A 17638-nucleotide genomic window follows, 5' to 3' on the forward strand; every position below is an offset into this window, starting at 1 on the left:
GGAAACCTCCAAACATTTATATAACATGCACTACTCGCTACTTCAATTCCAGCCTAGCAAGTCCATCCAGAACAAAATACGCATCCGCATTTCGCACTTCTATTTAAAATCATTCTTCCATCACGTGAAATGCAGTTCTACGCAGTTCTTTTGCCAGTCGCGACCCTCTTAGCTGCTACCGCCAACGCTGCTGAGTGCGTTTCGCAACACGGATCCCAAAGATGTGTCGATTCTACTGATCTTCTAACTAACCGCGAGGTGAGTTGACAAATATATAGGGTGGAAGGATAATGGATCTAGAGAGTTTTTTGAAGATGCTCTTGAGCTAATACTTATTGCAGGTGTTTTGCAATAGCCCAAACAATTATTTGGCGGAAAACCAGGTTTATGTAAGCAATCTCCCGCTTACTAGTTATAACTAGACCATGATTCCTTAGGCGAAAATAATCTCCAACTATTACATTATAGGAGTTCTATGGTGCCAACGATTATATGGGAATATTTTCCCCACACAACATCCCTAATCAACAGGCGTGCTGGGATAGCACTCTTGACGTATGTAATCAACATATTCTTTTCGAATTGTCCCTACAGCTCTTGCTATAAGCTATTTACATTGCTAACGTGGCTCTAGATTATCGACCAGTGCCTTGGACATAGGAATGGTGGCTCGTACTCCGTGGACGGCTGGGAGATGGAAATCAACTTCTGTGCTTTTGAATAGGCAGAATCTTGGCCTACTGTAGACTTTGCATTCGATACCGTTATTAGCTACTTGTTTAGTACTCTTCGTTTGTGGGCAAAGCCATCTTCCAATTCCACCTAATACGTTAACTCGTCGTTATATCAGGCTTTGTGTTGAATTTTCGGGTAGATATCTTGTGAGATATAGGGCAAGATGCCGAAGCCGTCAGGCAGCATATCAAGCCAGATTCATAAGGCCTATACAAGAACTGCTATATGGCTGAACATCTATAAGCTTTATGCTATTATATCATCATTATCCAATCAGATAATCAGGCATAAAAAGACGCATATAATAGCCATGCGATCTACATCATCACTACGATCAATTACATCGTACAATCAAGCAACCACCAATCAAACCACTACTGCATGAGATCACTATGCATCTAGAATGCATCTAGATCTATCTGGAACGATCATATGCAAGAAACAAGTTTGATAAGTTTGCATAAAAGATTGATTATAAATATGCCCTGTTTTCTCTATCAAGGTCTGATCATCATGTTCAATATATACAACAAGAGATTCAAAACAATCAACCAAGCTTCAGTCCTACCTCACTTTTCTCTCATCTTATCTTTATGATTCCAAGCCGAATTGATTTTATCCTTCCTATTCAATTAGACGAAGAAAGATCGATCTATCTTATTCAATTTTCTTTCTTCCTCCTTATCTACCTGCGCAGCATAGCGTGCTCACAGTGATCGAGAGTGATCGAAAGTAATTAGAAGTAGGTAAATTTGTATATAAATGTGACGAATGTGTGCATGCGGCCGGATTCGAACCCGCGACCTTGGTGAGTTGAAGCAGAGATCTGATAAGATTAGGAAGGAGCGACAGCGGGCTCGCAGGAAAGGAAGGAACGAAGGACGGAGGTAAACAAAAGGGCTCATCGCGCAACTTCGTAGCTTTCTCATCTTCTTCTTTTCTTTAGACTTAGTTTCTTCGTTTGAATGCACCAGAATCTACGCTTTCGTATCCTTTCTGATTGGCTCGTGACAATAAACGCGAATGCGAAGGCTATATAGGAAGGAGAGTTGTGTTAGAGAGGGTAACAGAAGAAGCGCGTATTTGTGTTAATGAGTTCTTTATTTGTTGATTTTCTTTAAATGATACCTTTCTGGAATAAAGAGCCACTTTCGGTTCCTTCCTAATTTGTCCTTAGAAATCTATCCACGGATTTCGACTTTCCTTTGTTTACGGTCACGGGTTCGAACCCCATATATATCTCCTTTATCCCATTTTTGTCTTTCTTTGGTTGCATATGTGCCCTTTCATGCCTGTATACAATGATCTCGGGTCGAGATCAGATTTAGTGGGGGAGGATGAGATGAGATCTCGGGAGCATTTTCTGCCTTAGGCTGCCCTTCTTGGTGGACTGTCCCCTTCCGGCCACTTCTGGTCATGTGAGGTCGCAGTCGGCCGCGCATGTTATATAGTCTCTCTTTTTACCATACTTAGAAGGGCATGCCCCATCTACCCTTTGGACCACAATAGTCTGGTCAAGAGACCCTACTAACTTAGAAGGTAGATTCCTGAAGAATCAATCTGATCTAGCCAATCAGGAGCCAGGAATCAAAGCAAACGAAAATCGATTTGCTAAGAAAAGAACTGCTAAAGAAGCAGTAAACCCTATCAAAAAGAAGATTACTAGTAAATCTGCAAGTAAATCTACTAGCCTATCTACTCTCCAATCAGCTAGTAAGCCTACTAAGCAAACTGCTAGTAAGGAAGCTGCTAGTAAGGAAGCTGCTAGTAAGGAAGCTGCTAGTAAGGAAGCTGCTATTGCAGCGGATCCGTCTCACAAGATAGAGATCCAAATCCTATCTATTAGCGAAGATATATATACTATACAATGTCAAACCCCGGACTTTACGGGGAACCGGATGTTGCTTGCAGCATTCTTGAAGATTTCGAAGAGTTAAAAATTGATTCGATCCTTAAATAATATTTCGTGAGATCTAGCATCTTGAGAGAGAGAAGGGAGATTATCATTATAGGCACAAGACTAAGCACTCAGCAGTCTTGACAACAGAAGGGTATAGTAGGTCGGATAATCCGACAAGAAAAAGAAACATCGAAAAGGGAGAAGCATCGATTCCAATCGTAATGAGAGAGCAAATTTATGTGGGTATCTGGCTATTGAAATTCAATCAAATGACAAAAAGTTATTATATGTAATACGGGGGTTCTTCTTCAACTTCCGTAATGGGGTCGCACACAGTTACCTGGCACGGGAGAAGGTAAAAAGTAAAAAAGACTCTACACCGGGAAAGGTACAGGATCATATCAAGAAAGAACTCATGAGTCGCTCATAAAACTCCTAGACAACCTCCGTCTTGGCCTTGAGGGTCTCGAAAGAATCAATCGAGGTCCTGCGATCCTTGATGAACTTGGGCCAGGTGTTGGTGAGGACGAGGTATTTAATGCTCGCCTCTGCGTCCTGGAAGACATCTGCGTCGAATTGTTCGGGAATCTCGCCCCAGTAGTGAACACGATTGCGAATGCGATTCGTCATACCCTTCTCAGAGCTCTCGGAGACAGTGGGTGACGCGGGCTCGAGGGTGAACTTATCGAAGGGACTGACGGGGTCGGCCTCACGCTCTTCGCCGTAGAGAAGGCGAGCGGGGCGTTCAAAGACATCCTCCAGTTTCTTGAGGTCACTGGAGGAGATGTTCACGGGGAACTCGGCGTGGCGGACACTGATGAAATCGGCGTAAATATGCAAGGCACGGTTGAAGTGTTCACGGAGAAGGTCTTTGGAGTTGCCATCCCGGGGAGCTCTGGGATCCTTCAGAACCGTTGGCAGCGAGTTCTTCCACTCCGCAAGGCTGGTGAGGAAAGCAATGTTCTCTCCTGAGAACTCACGAAGCGCAGAGAACTCCTGAAGCGGGGCGGGGTTGCGCTCCAGAACGTGCTCAAGAGCGCTCATGGTCAGAATACTATCACGCGAGCTGGTAGACTTGATAGAAGCGTTGGTGGACTTCCATCCAGACATCATGGACTCGACCATAGTGGTTTCCGAGTTGAGGGACTTGTTCTCGGAGCTGTTGGACTTCACCTTGACCTCCCACCGAGCAATCGAGTCGAGTGTTTCTTGACGAAGGGACTGGTGACGCATCACTTCCCAGCAAGGAAGGAAGACGGTGAAGATTTCGATGATCCAGATAGACAAGCAGATCCTGTAGACCATAATGTTCAGGTTAGAGAATGCGAAGATAATTTCGAGGCGGTCGGAGAGCGGTATACTCACCACTGTGGAGGAATAAAGTACTTGTTGACCGGAGCCATGCCAGGAACGTAAAGAGCGATGAGCCACATGGGGGTAGCGTGGAGACTGCATGGTGGATTAATGAAATGCATTCCCATTTTTGTACTTGTTTGATGCGACTCACCTGCCAAGGGCACAGCCAATTGTCTGCACACGCCAGCCTTGGGTGTCGTGAATGTTGCGCGACTTCCAGAGGATGACGGGGGCAAGGACCCAAGACCAGAAGAATTGCCAGAACACACCAGGCCACCTATAAAGATTAATAAATCGTTAGCTGGGACGAATATAACTTGCATGTTATGGACCTGTCGTGGTCTTACCATTCCCATCCCTGACCCTGGGCAGTCTTCTGGGCCATTTCGCTGCCGTGGACCTCGGTGCCGGGAATACCCCAGGAGCTATGCCACTTGCGAGAAATGATATAATTAAAGACGGTCAGAAAGACTTGAACGAACATGCCAATGCCCACGGTGATGAGGATCTTGGTCGTGTAGTCGAGACGGCGGAAACGGTTGATCAAGCCGGTCTTGGGCTTTCCGTCTGGCGTGGTATCGACGAGACGATAACCATGCTGAGCATACTTGCGCTGAAGTTTGGCGACGTGAAGGAAACGAGTATTGGAGGCGTGGAAAAGAGCGATGCCACAGGGAAGATAGGTTCCCATGATCCAATACTGGGCATCTCCGGGCAGAAGGGCGCCCACCATGTTGCCAAATTGGCAGACCCACCAGTAAAGATGAAGAAGAACGATTGAAGAGAGTGACAAGGCGAGGCCTCGAATTCGGAGAGTAGGCATATCTCGATTGATGATCAGATATGCCATGCCAGCGGCCACGGCGGCCGTCCAGACGCATCCCCAGACGACCCACCAAATGCTGACCGGCGAGAGGTCAATGGCCGCTTTGGAATCGGCGGTGATTCCCAATTCCGAACCCATGATGAAGGTCTGGCGGGATTGATTGAGCAGAAGTGCTGAAAGAGAGTGGTGAAGTTGGATAGCGCTTGCCCATTCCACAAGGACGAGGGCCTTGCAGGTCTTTTTAAACTATGACAGCCTCGCAGAATTGTCTGCGAAATGAAGTCGAGTGAAAGATCCAGTTCAGGCCCCAGCACGTAGCGGCAAGTGGAACCCCCAACCAACTTCTGGTGCGTGCTGGACCAAACAGCACGAGCGATGGACAATCGCCTGTCGATCCCTCGATGCGATGGTGGGCCAAGACTGATAGCGAGTGGAGACAAGCCAGTCCAGATCGGGGCTAAGTTGAGCATTGATGGAGGCAGATAGGCAGCTTGTTGGCACGTCATTGGTCCTGCTGCGACCACAGCCTCCGTACCTGCATGTATTTGTCAACCTCGTCAGGTCCTGATTGGACTTGCAGGAGGTTGCTGGAAAGTCTCTTGCGGACCGCTGGCGGGCCTTCGCGGGGGCGGTCGTTGGCGTTCATCGACCGATTTCAGATCGCGCGATAGCAGTCAGCACCCAATTTTATTTCCCTCGGAAAGCTATTGAATCTGATCGGCAAGGCTATCGATTCTCAAAACTCTGCGAGGCCCAGTTTTCCCTCCACTGATGCCGTCTTATATCCGCATTGCTGCAGAAATGCAGCGGTACCAAGCACCATGTCCTCGGGTCGATGGACGCAATGATATCTGCGCATATCAGATAGGATTGGGTCTGTGGGTAGACTTCGTAGAATTGATAAGATGGCCGTCGCGCCGTGGGATGTCCAAAGTCCTCGGTCGGGATGGATGACGAGTCTGTTTTGATCGAAGTATACGCAAAAGAAGAGGGCAGCCGAGGAAGCCGGATTGCCAGTCAAGATCAGCGCTAAACCCCCTGGAGGAAAGGAACCTTGGCCAGGTCATTCAATAATTGATCATGCTGTGCGATGCCGGCGAATAATTGTCCGGTGAGCAGGCTGGAGGGCGAGCGTGACAGTGTGATGGTATAGCATTGACTGTATGATACAATAGTATGAACTGACTCGGTCGGGCAAGCCATGCCATGTGGCGCTTGCATACTCGACCAGTCCAGCTCCAGTTCCAAACGCCAGAGACAAGGGGTCTGCATAGGCGTGCACCCCCCCTTTGATACTCCAGACTTTCCCATCATTTGAGGTCCAGATCGAGTTTTCCAATCTGGCTGGTCATGACAACCTCTCAAATGTGATCCACCCTGCAGACAGTAGGTCCTATGCCAGATGGAAATGGTTCAATAATTGATCCCCCATACGAATCTCTTCACGGTGAACGAGCGATCGCGTCCCTCGGCTGGACCAGCTTGATGGAGGCAGACAGTCTCCGTCGCACCGAGTAGTAGGCGTAAATGTAACGCACCAATCAACGCGTCGCTGGCGGGAGAAACAATACGCGATCGAACATGGGCCACCATCGGTTGCCACAAAAAGAAACAAGCCAGATGGATCGGCACACACTAGCAGCCAAAAAACCAGGGAAGCGCCCCTGGCGACAAAATCCGCACGGGCCGAGGTGGATCCACCCTCACGAGGGAATGACTCCATTCGCGTGACGATGGTGCTACCAGCATCATTGGTGAGCTGATTCATGTTCCAGAGTTAGCGACTATGAGGGAATTGCCCTCGGGGTCGCCTGCCATGGCGATGGTCCCCTGTCTCTGAGGAGCTTGGGCAGTTTGGCTTGGAAACCAACCGACTATTGGCGTTCTCCTGCAACTAGACTGGAATCCAAGACACAGTCCTAATTATCAGTCACCCGATTGCTTTGAATGAGGGGAGGGGACGCGGCGAGTCGGCGACAGAAGGAAAAAACATCCCATAGCTCATAGCCATAAGGGGATGTCACGGTCAAAAAGGAGCCCTGTTCCGGTTGCAATAATTCGAAAACTCCGCGCTTTGTCGTAGTAGTCATTTTTAAGTCGAGTTGTGGTTTAGCTCGTTTGGGGCATAGTGGGACGCAAGGCTGCGCCACCGAGATTCTGTGGTGATCATCAACACGAGGTCATATGAAAAATGAGTCGAGGCCGCTTTGACGCCGTTGACCTCGATGGGCACCACTAGGGACTGTCAACGGATTGATACAGACCTGTAGTCTCAATTAATGGAGGAGTAGAATTTGGGGTGCAGATTCAACAAAGCCTGGCCGGTGGAGGTGGTTGTTGATGCCTCATCACCTTTATGGCCTTGGTCCCTTGATGCCTTGGTGCCTTATTTATGTCCTGCCTCAGGCAGGCATGGAAAAACGTTCACGTGTCTATTTTCTGCCTGAGGCACAAATGCCAAACCGCCGAAATTCGTTGGGCGCGGTCGCCAGAACCTTGCCAGGACCGAATCACACCGCACGAGAGGCCACCGCCGAACTCCACTCGCCTGCGAGTTTCCCCGGAACAGCCCCTCCCTCTTTTGCCATTGCCAACGGCGCTTCCTCCGATTTCCGGCAGATACGCTACATGAGCACCACGCTCATGGTTGATGGGGATTTATTATTATATCGGGCGTGCATAAGCCGATCCTGATGGACTTGGGGTATCGGAACCTCCTGGCACCGAATGGGCCTCACTTGATCCCCCCAAGCGACTTTCGGTCCCCGCAACTGCCACGGCCACCTCCGGTCGTTGACGAGCTACACAGGACCCCCGATTCTGGCGAGATGGAGAAGGTCCCGCCTGTCACGGGCAAGCGCCGAGGCGGCTGTCGGAAAGCTTGCAACGAGTGCAAGCAGCAGAAGGTAAGAGACTGCCCAGTGCCACATGCAAAATCCTAGCGGGCCTGCCAGTTGCTCCGACGCCACGCCTTTAATTGTTGCTCCCTCTTCTCTGTGTGGGTACGCCTTGTGCTGACGAGCTGCAAATCTCTGTGTGGAACAGCTACGATGTGATATCGTTCAAACTCCGGCCGCGGCATGCTCTCGCTGTCGTAGGCTAGGGATTGACTGCAAGGTTGAGCAATCTTTTAAGCGTATTTCCAAGCGAAGGTGATTTCCATCTCATGTAAACCGATTGGCATGCATCCCCAGTACTTAACGCTCACACACTGCATACAGACGCAATGCTGAGATGGAAAAGGAGATTGCGGATCTTCGCCGCCGTCTCTCGTCCAACCCGGAGTATTCTCAAACCGGAGAACATCGTGAAGGCGACGACCTGTCGCAATGCTCGGACGATGCCTTTGCCCGCCGGGACTCGACGGGCATTGATCGATCTCGACCTGTATCCGTACCGGTGGAGTCGCATCCGTCGATGGCCACCCCATTGACGATGAAAAGGGACGGGTCCATTCTGTCTCAAGACGATAATACGCCATGGAGGCTTGAGGATATCACCCTCTCCCGCGCGCGAGTTGCACGGCTCTTTGAACAGTAAGCCCTCGACCCACCTTCTCGCTCCCCCCTATGGTTCACGACTCATCTGATTTCTAGCTATTTCAATTATTATCACCCATTTCTTCCTCTTCTGAATCTACCCAAGCCACCTGAGGTCTATCTAAACCGATGTCCCCTACTGGCATGGACAATTGTCTGTGTGGCCTGTCGTCGGTCTCCATCGGATCCGGGCCTCCTGACGGCTCTTTCAGGACCATTCAGTCGACTCTTATGGTCCACCATTACAGGTGTCCCTCAAGATTACCGAGTCGTCAAGGCATTGTGCGTGTTGTGCACATGGCCCCTACCGACCACCAGTCAACGAACTGACGCAACGTTCATGCTGAGCGGTCTGATGATGCAAATTGCCATGCAGCTTGGAATGCATCGGCCGGTGCAAGCTGAAGAGTTCACAACGTTCCGGATCGAGGCCCAAGGGGAGGCTTTGAAAGATCGCTTGCATACGTGGGTGATTTGCAATATTGTCGCGCAGAAGTGAGTATGCCTAGCCTAGCCCCGTGACTTGCGATCCAATGTTGACATTCATTCCTAGCGTGGCGACTGGCTATGGCCAGCCTCCTAGTACAATCTACGATTGGGCTCTTGAGCCTGCTTCGTTGAAGGATGCGGACTACCACCTTCCCGAGAACCTGGCCATCCGGCTACGCATTGAAAAGTTCTGCGACCGAGTCACCAAATCTTTATATAGCAGCAAGCCCGAGCCAGCTGAATTCGTCAGTGCGGAGAAGCTCGTCATCGTGCAGATCCTGGAAAGCGAATTGAATGAGATGGAGCTCCAGTTTGGTCAAGAAATTTCAGGTATGATCCCCCCCCCCCCCCCCCCCACTTTGCATTTGCCATATTGGGTCCTCGTCCAACGGCTGACCCCCCATCAGCAATCAATATGATTCACCTGCGTGCCGCTGAACTACACCTCCGGTATTTCGTGTTTCTAAGCTCCAATGCACGAAGCGATGACCTCACCAAGCTCTTCATCGCAACCACCTCCTTCCTGGGCCGAGTGCTCGATCTCGAAACCTCACCAGGGGAACTAATTGGCCACTCAACCAACTACATCCTCCAAATGATCGTGTCAGCAGCCTTCGCTCTCATGAAGTTGCTCAAAAGTAATTTCAGCCGACACATCGACTTTAACCACGGCAAGCTCCTCTTCAACGGGGCGATCTCGGCCATCCGGCGAATCAGCGTCATGGATCATGATCGTCCAGTCCGACTTGCGGACATCTTATCTCAAATGTGGAACGCGACTGGGCCCATGGCCGCCGAAGAGGACGGGCTGCAGCTCAAGGTGCGTTGCCGGATGAGCATGAGCCATGTCTACGATACAGTCTGGCGATGGCGACAACGATTCCGACCGGGGAAGACTGTAGAAGAGATTCAAGGTATGGCTGTTTCCACTCTCCTTCGCTGTTTGACTATCCTTCTGACGTCTTCTCTCTAGCAGCTGCAGCCGCGGCGAATCAAGTCATCTCGACCAATAATGGGCTCGCGGCCCCCGATGGCACTTTGGATAATCCGGGGCTGCTGCTGCCTACGCAGTTTGACGAGAGCGGTGCTTTCTTCAATGAGGCTGGGTTCTCCGAGGTGTTTGATTCTTTGAATTGGGTTTTTGAGGGAATCCCGGACTCGTCGTTTGTTGCACCGGTAGTACTGTAGCTTTGGCAAAGGGCTATGGTGTGTTGGAAGGATAGGGGAAAAAGTTTTGGATCGTCATTTGTGATATACATTTTGCATTGTTGCATGAAGTCGTAGGTATATACCAGGGTTGAATTGATTTTCTTGACACGAGCGGAGGGTACATTTCCACCGGAATTGTAGCGATGAAAGGAAATGCCTGTAGAATATGCATCTTTGTCTTCCTTCTGGCCCTATACCTGAAGAAATCGAATCTCGAACTTTCAGCTCTAGACCACTACGTGTGACATGTTTATGATGTCCCGTAGAGATATATATCGCAGGGGTATCTGGTTAAGCGTGGTCGCACTCCTCCCTGCAAGCAGTTTCACAGGGATTGAATAGAAACATAGCCCTTCTTTCTGAAAGTTTACCATCCCCATATACCAGTTTGTTGACCATCTTCGAGACTCTCCATACTATGTATACATAGTAGGACAGTACGTACTCCGTAGATGTGGAGGTAATTTCATCCGGAAATGGCCGAGTTTCAAGTTGCAGACTTTGCGAAATGAAAAGTGGGTCGGAATGAAAAATGGGTCGGCACAGATCTGCCCCTGACGAGATCCACTTGCCCGTTGCTGGGGATTTGGTCTTTTTTGTACGGTTCTGTATGGGCCCTAGAGAACGGTTTCAATTATCAAAAGCTATATTCTCCTCGGCATGACTGCCTTGGTTGGAAAAAGGGTAACTGAGAAAGTACGTTAGGCTTGCTTATAAAGATCACCGTATAGGAACCAAGGTAAACCCCCCATTTAATCGGGTTAATCCTTCCTCTCCTTCGTGAAACTGCAATACTGTCGAGAGTACTCACCGCCCAAGAGCGAACAGGATTTTCCCTGGTCAATTTAATTTTCATACTTGCGAAAAATAATTCATAAGGGGAAGGATGTGATGTGGCAATAATTCCCATCACTCTTCCTGGTCGGACGAGGACATGCCAAGTCCTCCGTCGCAGGCCAAGCGTAGACAATGCAGGCAGCATCATAACCCTGCTACTGTAGCAGGTCTACTCGCAGGTCTGAATGGAGCCATGTGGAAGCGATAAGCCGGTCGCATTGGCAGCATGATCATCCTAGTACGCATGCCAGATGCAGCAGCTTGCAGGACCCGTTCTGCCGACCAGATCTCAATATGAAATGGGAAGAGTGTCCGACTGGGTCGAGACTCGGACTGAATACATACTACGAAAGTCACGACTAACGAGACTAACTACTTAGGACTACGTAGGGAGGCGCGACTTTTCCCGTGGAGCAAAAGCTTGGCTGGACACTAGTCGGGTCGGTGTGGATTGGGGTCCAGTCTTTGGGATGGAGAAGAAATATGATCTGAATGTTTATTACCAGTACAGTACGCCGGAAGTACAGTATATGTGGTATGGTTCACAGTCTTACGGAGTACTCCGAGCTACTGGGAATGGTGTGTATCGAATTCTCCTTGTAGTTCTTTGTGAGTGGTTCACTTGTTCCCTTCACCATAACTTGATTCTAGTCGGCTGGGGACCCTACACTCGGCCCCAGCATTCGATCTAGACCGGGCCACCGAGGTACAAATAGAGACACGTAGAGATCAAGGATCTCCTTGCGAATGCTGATAGTCCAACTGAGGATCTAACAATCTCATGACTCTCTTTTGTGTCGATTAGTAGCCATCATTTCTTGCTCTCTTTGGCGGACTGGTTTACTGGTCGGTAATTTACCGCTTGCCCAAACCGATCGGCAGTGCACGGTTTTGGCAGGTTTCCGTAATTTAACGCTCTCGGTACCGTACCGTCGGCCGGTTGCGAAGTTTTTTTTGGTGTTTGGTCGACCGGCCAGTGGCCACCACGTTCAGGCGTTAAGGTTGGCTTCGTTTCTCCGGTGGACTTATTTTTCTCACCTCGACTTGACTCCTCCATCTACAACCACCTCCTCCTCCGCCTCATCAGGAATGCCCTCGACCTCTCCGATACTTCAGTGTGGCCCAATGCCACGCGGCTAACGCCGGCCTTGCCCGCCTCGTGCTGCCCTGCACGAAAAAAGTCTCCGTTGGCCAGCGATCGACACTGCTCCCACATGTATGACCCCCCCCCGGATCCGTGCGAAGCGTCCTTTTCAAGACTAATCAGGTCCAGCGCCGGCAGTTAACTTTGGCCTGGCCGTGAAATCAGGACTGACAAGTGAAAACCCCCTCCTTCGACGAACAAGCGTGCTATCCCACCCCCCCGGCCGCCACTTCTTCAACCTCCCGCGGATTGTGGCCTCCGCCTAGGAACGACGGCGTCATCGCCGCATTCCATTGACCATGTTCTCGCCTTTGATCCACCGGCTGAACGACCTCAAGCAGCGGGTCCCGCTGCTGAACCAGCTTCATCTCAACTTCATATTCATACATTACTTTTATATCATATCATGGGTGATCGTCGGCTCCGTCATCGTCTTTGCAGGTGGCAACATGGCCTACATCGATGCCCTCTTTAATGCCGCCGGCGCCTCCACCCAGAGCGGGTTGAACACGATTGACCTCAACCAGATGTACTTATATCAACAGATCGTGCTCTATTTTATTACCCTACTTTGCACTCCGATTTTCATCCACAGCGGTCTGGTGTTTATTCGGTTATACTGGTTCGAGAAGCGATTTCAACACGTGGCGCGGGATGCGCGCGCCTTGCGCTCGACTCGATCCCGCATGGACACAGTCACTCAGGATAAAGAGACTCGGGAGGTGAATCGTGCCGAGCTAGGGGTGGGAGGTCGCTCGATCGTGGTGCTACGGAACAACGCTGGCGATGCTCGAGGGAGTCGACTCCCCAACCCTGCCGCCCAGTTCACCGAGCCCCAAACGGATGACGAGTCTCCCGATGGGAAAAAGCCCAGTGAACGGTCCAGCTCGGAGGATACGGAGGACCCCACCGTGGAAGGCCGATTCGGACTGGGAAGTCTGCGGGTACCGACCCAGCTGAGTCCCGAGCATCACATTGCCTTCCTCGAGAATCAGCGCAAAAATAAAGGCGCCCTGCGCATTCCAAGTCCCCGCGAGTACGACCGAGGTGGAGTTCCCGAAACACTGGACGAGGGCGAGGAAGAGGAACGTGACCCGGTACAACAGCCATCGAGTCCGCGATCGATTCGTCGACGAAGCTCGGCAGATTCCGGTGAGAATGACCAAGTTGGTCCGCTGGACGGACCGCACATTACCATCAACGAGCCGGATATCACACGCACCCGCACCCGCGGCAACACTTTTTCCCGTCTGGATACGAGGCCAACGATCCGCGATACCATGACCAAGGATGTGGAGGATAATGCACTGGGTCCCGCGACTACCAAGAACACCTTTCGGGGCATTTTCCGATCGCTCACCCAGGAACAAGAACGGCCCACCCAGCCGTACCTGAGCTGGAACGCTACCGTCGCGCGAAACTCCAACTTTGTGGATTTGACTGAGGAACAGCGCGACGAGCTGGGTGGGATTGAATATCGTGCGCTGAAGACCCTCGCAGTGGTGCTGATCTCGTATTATGTTGGCTTCCATCTGTTCGGCCTGATTTGTATGGTTGGCTGGATCATGACGGTGAATACTTGGGGTGCTGTGGTGACTGCCGATGGCGTTGGACGGCCATGGTGGGGAATTTTCACATCCGCGTCTGCGTTTAACGATCTGGGATTCACCCTGACGCCGGACTCGATGTATTCGTTCCAGAGAGCGGTTTTCCCTTTGCTTTTGTTGTCATTTCTGATTGTCATTGGTAACACCGGGTTCCCGTGCATGCTGCGACTTATGATTTGGACTCTGTCAAAGTTTGCACGACAAGGTACCGCGCTGTGGGAGGAGTTGAAGTTCCTCCTTGATCACCCTCGTCGATGCTTTACTCTTTTGTTTCCTCGGAATGCTACGTGGTGGTTGTTTGCGATTCTGGTGGCTCTGAATGCCATTGATGTGATCTTCTTTATCATTCTAGATGTGAGTGGTTCTACCATATGCTTTCCAACTCCGAATGGAGAATGATGCTAACTTGGTTTGTTTGCAGCTAAATGACCCAGTGGTCACTGCATTGCCACCCGGCATCCGAGTGCTCGATGGTCTGTTCCAGGCCGTGGCCACTCGAACCGCCGGGTTTGGCATTGTCAGTCTGTCGGACCTTCACCCGGCCATTCAAGTGTCATACTTGATCATGATGTATATCTCCGTGTTCCCCATTGCCATCTCCATGCGTCGAACGAACGTGTACGAAGAAAAGAGTCTGGGAATCTATGGCTACGAAGAGGAGAACGTTGAGGAAACCCAGACTGCTCCCAGTTACATCGGTGCTCACTTGCGGCGTCAGCTGAGTTTCGATTTGTGGTACGTCTTCTTGGGACTGTTCATCATTTCTATCGCCGAAGGTAGTCGCCTGCAGAGCCCGAGCGACTACAGCTTCCAATTGTTCACCGTGTTATTCGAGGTGGTGTCGGCCTACGGTACCGTGGGCTTGTCATTCGGATACCCCGGTGTCAACACGTCTTTCTCGGGACAGTTCAACGTGGTTTCCAAGTTGGTCATCATTGCCATGCAGATCCGTGGTCGTCACCGTGGTCTGCCCTATGCCCTGGATCGTGCCGTGCTATTGCCATCCGACGCATTGAACCGCCGCGAGGCTGCCGAGTCTGAACGGCGGATGCGCCGACGAGCATCGAATCTGAGCGGTGCGGAGTCTTTCGGACGGCCACGATCGCGCAGCTATTCGCAGTCACAGGCAGACGGCGGGCTCTCGACGGGCCTCGAATCGCATGATTGGCAAACTCATCCAGCGCCGAACGGGGATAATCTCGTGCATCGCTTGTCGACCGTTCGGTCGGTCCGGTAACTCTTAGAGCTAGACCGGCGTTGCTTCGTATTTACATTTGTCATCTTTTGTACATTCATCTACCATCTATAGAGGTTTTGGCGTTTTCTGGCGAATTATCTGCATACACGTCCTTGGATCGTGAATCTTTGTTTCAATATCTCGCTTGGACTTTTACCCAAGCACTCTACCATGAACCATTTTTGATCAAACTTCTTAATGTATTTCTGCATTCGTCGGGCTCTGTACCTATCAGTCAGGGACATGACGTAGGTGTCTTCCACGTGTGGGCCGTCCGCATTCCTAGCTGAATGCGGCCGCCGAGCTTATTCCTGTTAGATCACTCGGGAGATACGCGTTTTATTTCGTGGAGCGTAAATACTCTTCTTTGCTTGATCATTCTAACGAGACATGGTATCGTCCACAGGCTATTCTGCTATCAGACGCTGGATCTGAAGATATCAACTGTACTATAGTACAAGACAGTACAAGAATAGAGAAGGTTATCCATATAGAACCATGAGAAGCATTCACAGATTAATTGACAATGCGCATGGATTTTTTGACAATTTATCGTGATAGACTTTCTTCAATGTTTTACGTCTTCCGTCTAACTAAAGTTCTAAGCTTTTCCATGCTCTCCGACCCCCAACCGTGCGTCGGAGCATCACAAACGGGCCTTCCTTAAAAGATCGGCACTTGACCTTTTTTAGCGCATGCCAGCATACCAGAGACGACAATGATATCATTCCATCACAATCACAAGAAAATTAAAATCAAATACGTCTCCAAAAGATTTCCCTTCTTTTGAACACACTGCTCCCCTGGTCAACGTTTATCCAGTCTCCAACACAGCCAAATACAAGCTCCTCGCGTGTACCATCCTATACTTCACAACTCTACTCACTACCAAACATGGACGACCGGCGTCTCCCACCAGAACACGCCAATCGCTACAGCGGGGCTACCTCGCAAATCCCCAAGCTCGACCCCATGGAAATCCCCAAATCACCCATCGTGCCAACGGTGACCGGGGCAGCCAAATCTCCAGAGCGGAAAACCAGAGTATACCCATGGTATCACCCGCAAGGATGGTCACGACGCCGACAAATCCTCACCACTGCAGTGCTAGCAGCAGTGGTGATTGTTGTCACGGTCGTGGGCGCGGTGATGGGCGTCCGAGCCAACCGATATCCAGATTATACACCCCTCAACTACCGGCTGGTCGATACATACCAGGGGACATCCTTCTTCGACAAATTCCACTACTTCTCCGACGAGGATCCGACAGACGGCTTCGTGGTTTACGTCAATCATCACGCAGCCCGAGATCTCAATCTCACTTATGCGAGTGATACTTCGGCCATACTGCGCGTCGACTCGTTCACACCCCGCGCCGTCGGCGGTCGTAACTCGGTCCGCATCGAGTCCAAAGCTACCTACGACACGGGACTATTTGTGTTTGATATCATCCACACACCGTATGGCTGTGGGACTTGGCCAGCTCTATGGTTGACGGATGGGCATAACTGGCCGATGAACGGGGAAATCGACGTACTCGAGTCAAATAATGAGGGCTCGCACGGCAACGAGATCACGCTTCATACGACCGAGGGGTGCAATATGGATGTGAAGCGGAAAGAAACGGGCGACCCCGTACATACAACGTGCAATAACAGTACCGATGGCAATGCTGGCTGTGGTGTGCTGGGCGACTCGTCCACATACGGACAGGAATTCAACCAAAATGGCGGCGGAGTAAGTACAAACATCGCACCTCAATGCCACCTATACACGAGACACCCTCACTAACACGCTGCAAATCAGGTCTACGCCCTCGAACTACGTACAGCAGGAATCCGCGCCTGGTTCTTCCCGCGCACCGCAATCCCAGCAGATCTCACCAATCCTACCCTCACCCCTAACCCGTCTACCTGGGGTACCGCACTCGCCGACTTCCCCAGCACAGACTGCGACATCGCCAGTCACTTCCGGAACCAGAGTATCATCGCGAATATCGATTTATGCGGGGAATTAGCCGCGCAGCCGCAGTATTATGCGCAGATGTATAGTTGCCCCGAGACTTGTTCGGACTTTGTGGCGAATAATCCGGGGAGTTTTGAGGAGGCGTTTTGGGAGTTTGGGGGGTTTAGAGTGTTTCAGGAGATTTAGGACATAATGGGGGATTGGGATGGGGGATGGGGGTTGCTTGTATGACATGTTGCTTTGGGATGTATACCTTTATGTTGGTTTGTGCTAGGGTTGGGTGATACCATGACTGCTAGTTCTGTAGTTCAGTGATGGGATCTTAGGAGGTCTCCCTCCGCGTAAGGGTATTGAGAAGTCGTGTATTACGCCGGCTAAGGCACGGGCCTCTACGTTCTAGTCATGCACGAGACGGTCATCGTTTTCTCTAGAACCCGTCCGATACTCTCACAGATCAGGAATAAAGACGGCTCGTCCTGCACCCTAGGGAGGTAATAGCTAGGACCGAGTTCTTTAAGCTCTAGCCCTAGGAGATAGATATAAATGCCAGTACGCCTCATCCACGGCGTGAGCTCGGAGACATGCCGTGCGGTCTCTACACAATCTCGTTGTAGCTAAGATTAACTCTATTAGTACCGTCCTATAATTTGATTCCATGGATTATCTAGAACAGGAGTGGGGGGAGACGGGATATGGGTCGAGATAGAGCATTCGCCGGAGCATTAGCTGTGACGATCGTCAGCAGGATTGATGCCTGGTTCCTAAGGCATCCATTTACTATTTAGATAGCTCTC

General features: G+C 50.6%; 5 protein-coding genes across 5 annotated transcripts; 4 read left to right on the forward strand and 1 right to left on the reverse strand.

The window, feature by feature from the left end:
- Positions 1-129: 129 nt before the first annotated feature.
- On the forward strand, positions 130-724 carry N7458_000587 (uncharacterized protein; the record flags this gene model as incomplete). Its single annotated transcript, XM_056903981.1, has 4 exons — positions 130-258; positions 342-389; positions 469-555; positions 635-724. The coding sequence occupies 4 exons, from the start codon at positions 130-132 to the stop codon at positions 722-724; spliced, it is 354 nt and encodes a 117-aa protein (XP_056771748.1).
- Positions 725-3070: 2346 nt separating this feature from the next.
- Positions 3071-4955, reverse strand: N7458_000588 (uncharacterized protein; the record flags this gene model as incomplete). The annotated part of the gene is made up of 4 exons (XM_056903982.1): positions 3071-3929; positions 4001-4084; positions 4143-4268; positions 4339-4955. The coding sequence occupies 4 exons, from the start codon at positions 4953-4955 to the stop codon at positions 3071-3073; spliced, it is 1686 nt and encodes a 561-aa protein (XP_056771749.1).
- Positions 4956-7510: 2555 nt separating this feature from the next.
- N7458_000589 (transcription factor domain-containing protein) lies at positions 7511-10033 on the forward strand (the record flags this gene model as incomplete). Its single annotated transcript, XM_056903983.1, has 7 exons — positions 7511-7723; positions 7863-7969; positions 8039-8353; positions 8414-8851; positions 8910-9175; positions 9253-9759; positions 9819-10033. 7 exons carry the CDS (start codon positions 7511-7513, stop codon positions 10031-10033), a joined length of 2061 nt encoding a protein of 686 aa, XP_056771750.1.
- A 2301-nt stretch (positions 10034-12334) lies between these two features.
- N7458_000590 (potassium ion transporter) lies at positions 12335-14879 on the forward strand (the record flags this gene model as incomplete). Its single annotated transcript, XM_056903984.1, has 2 exons — positions 12335-13996; positions 14064-14879. 2 exons carry the CDS (start codon positions 12335-12337, stop codon positions 14877-14879), a joined length of 2478 nt encoding a protein of 825 aa, XP_056771751.1.
- An 894-nt stretch (positions 14880-15773) lies between these two features.
- Positions 15774-17030, forward strand: N7458_000591 (glycoside hydrolase family 16 protein; the record flags this gene model as incomplete). The annotated part of the gene is made up of 2 exons (XM_056903985.1): positions 15774-16616; positions 16686-17030. 2 exons carry the CDS (start codon positions 15774-15776, stop codon positions 17028-17030), a joined length of 1188 nt encoding a protein of 395 aa, XP_056771752.1.
- Between the last annotated feature and the right edge of the window lie 608 nt (positions 17031-17638).

This window comes from Penicillium daleae, assembly GCF_028827525.1.
Source record: "Penicillium daleae strain IBT 16125 chromosome Unknown utg000001l_segment0_segment0, whole genome shotgun sequence".
Lineage (NCBI taxonomy): Eukaryota > Fungi > Ascomycota > Eurotiomycetes > Eurotiales > Aspergillaceae > Penicillium > Penicillium daleae.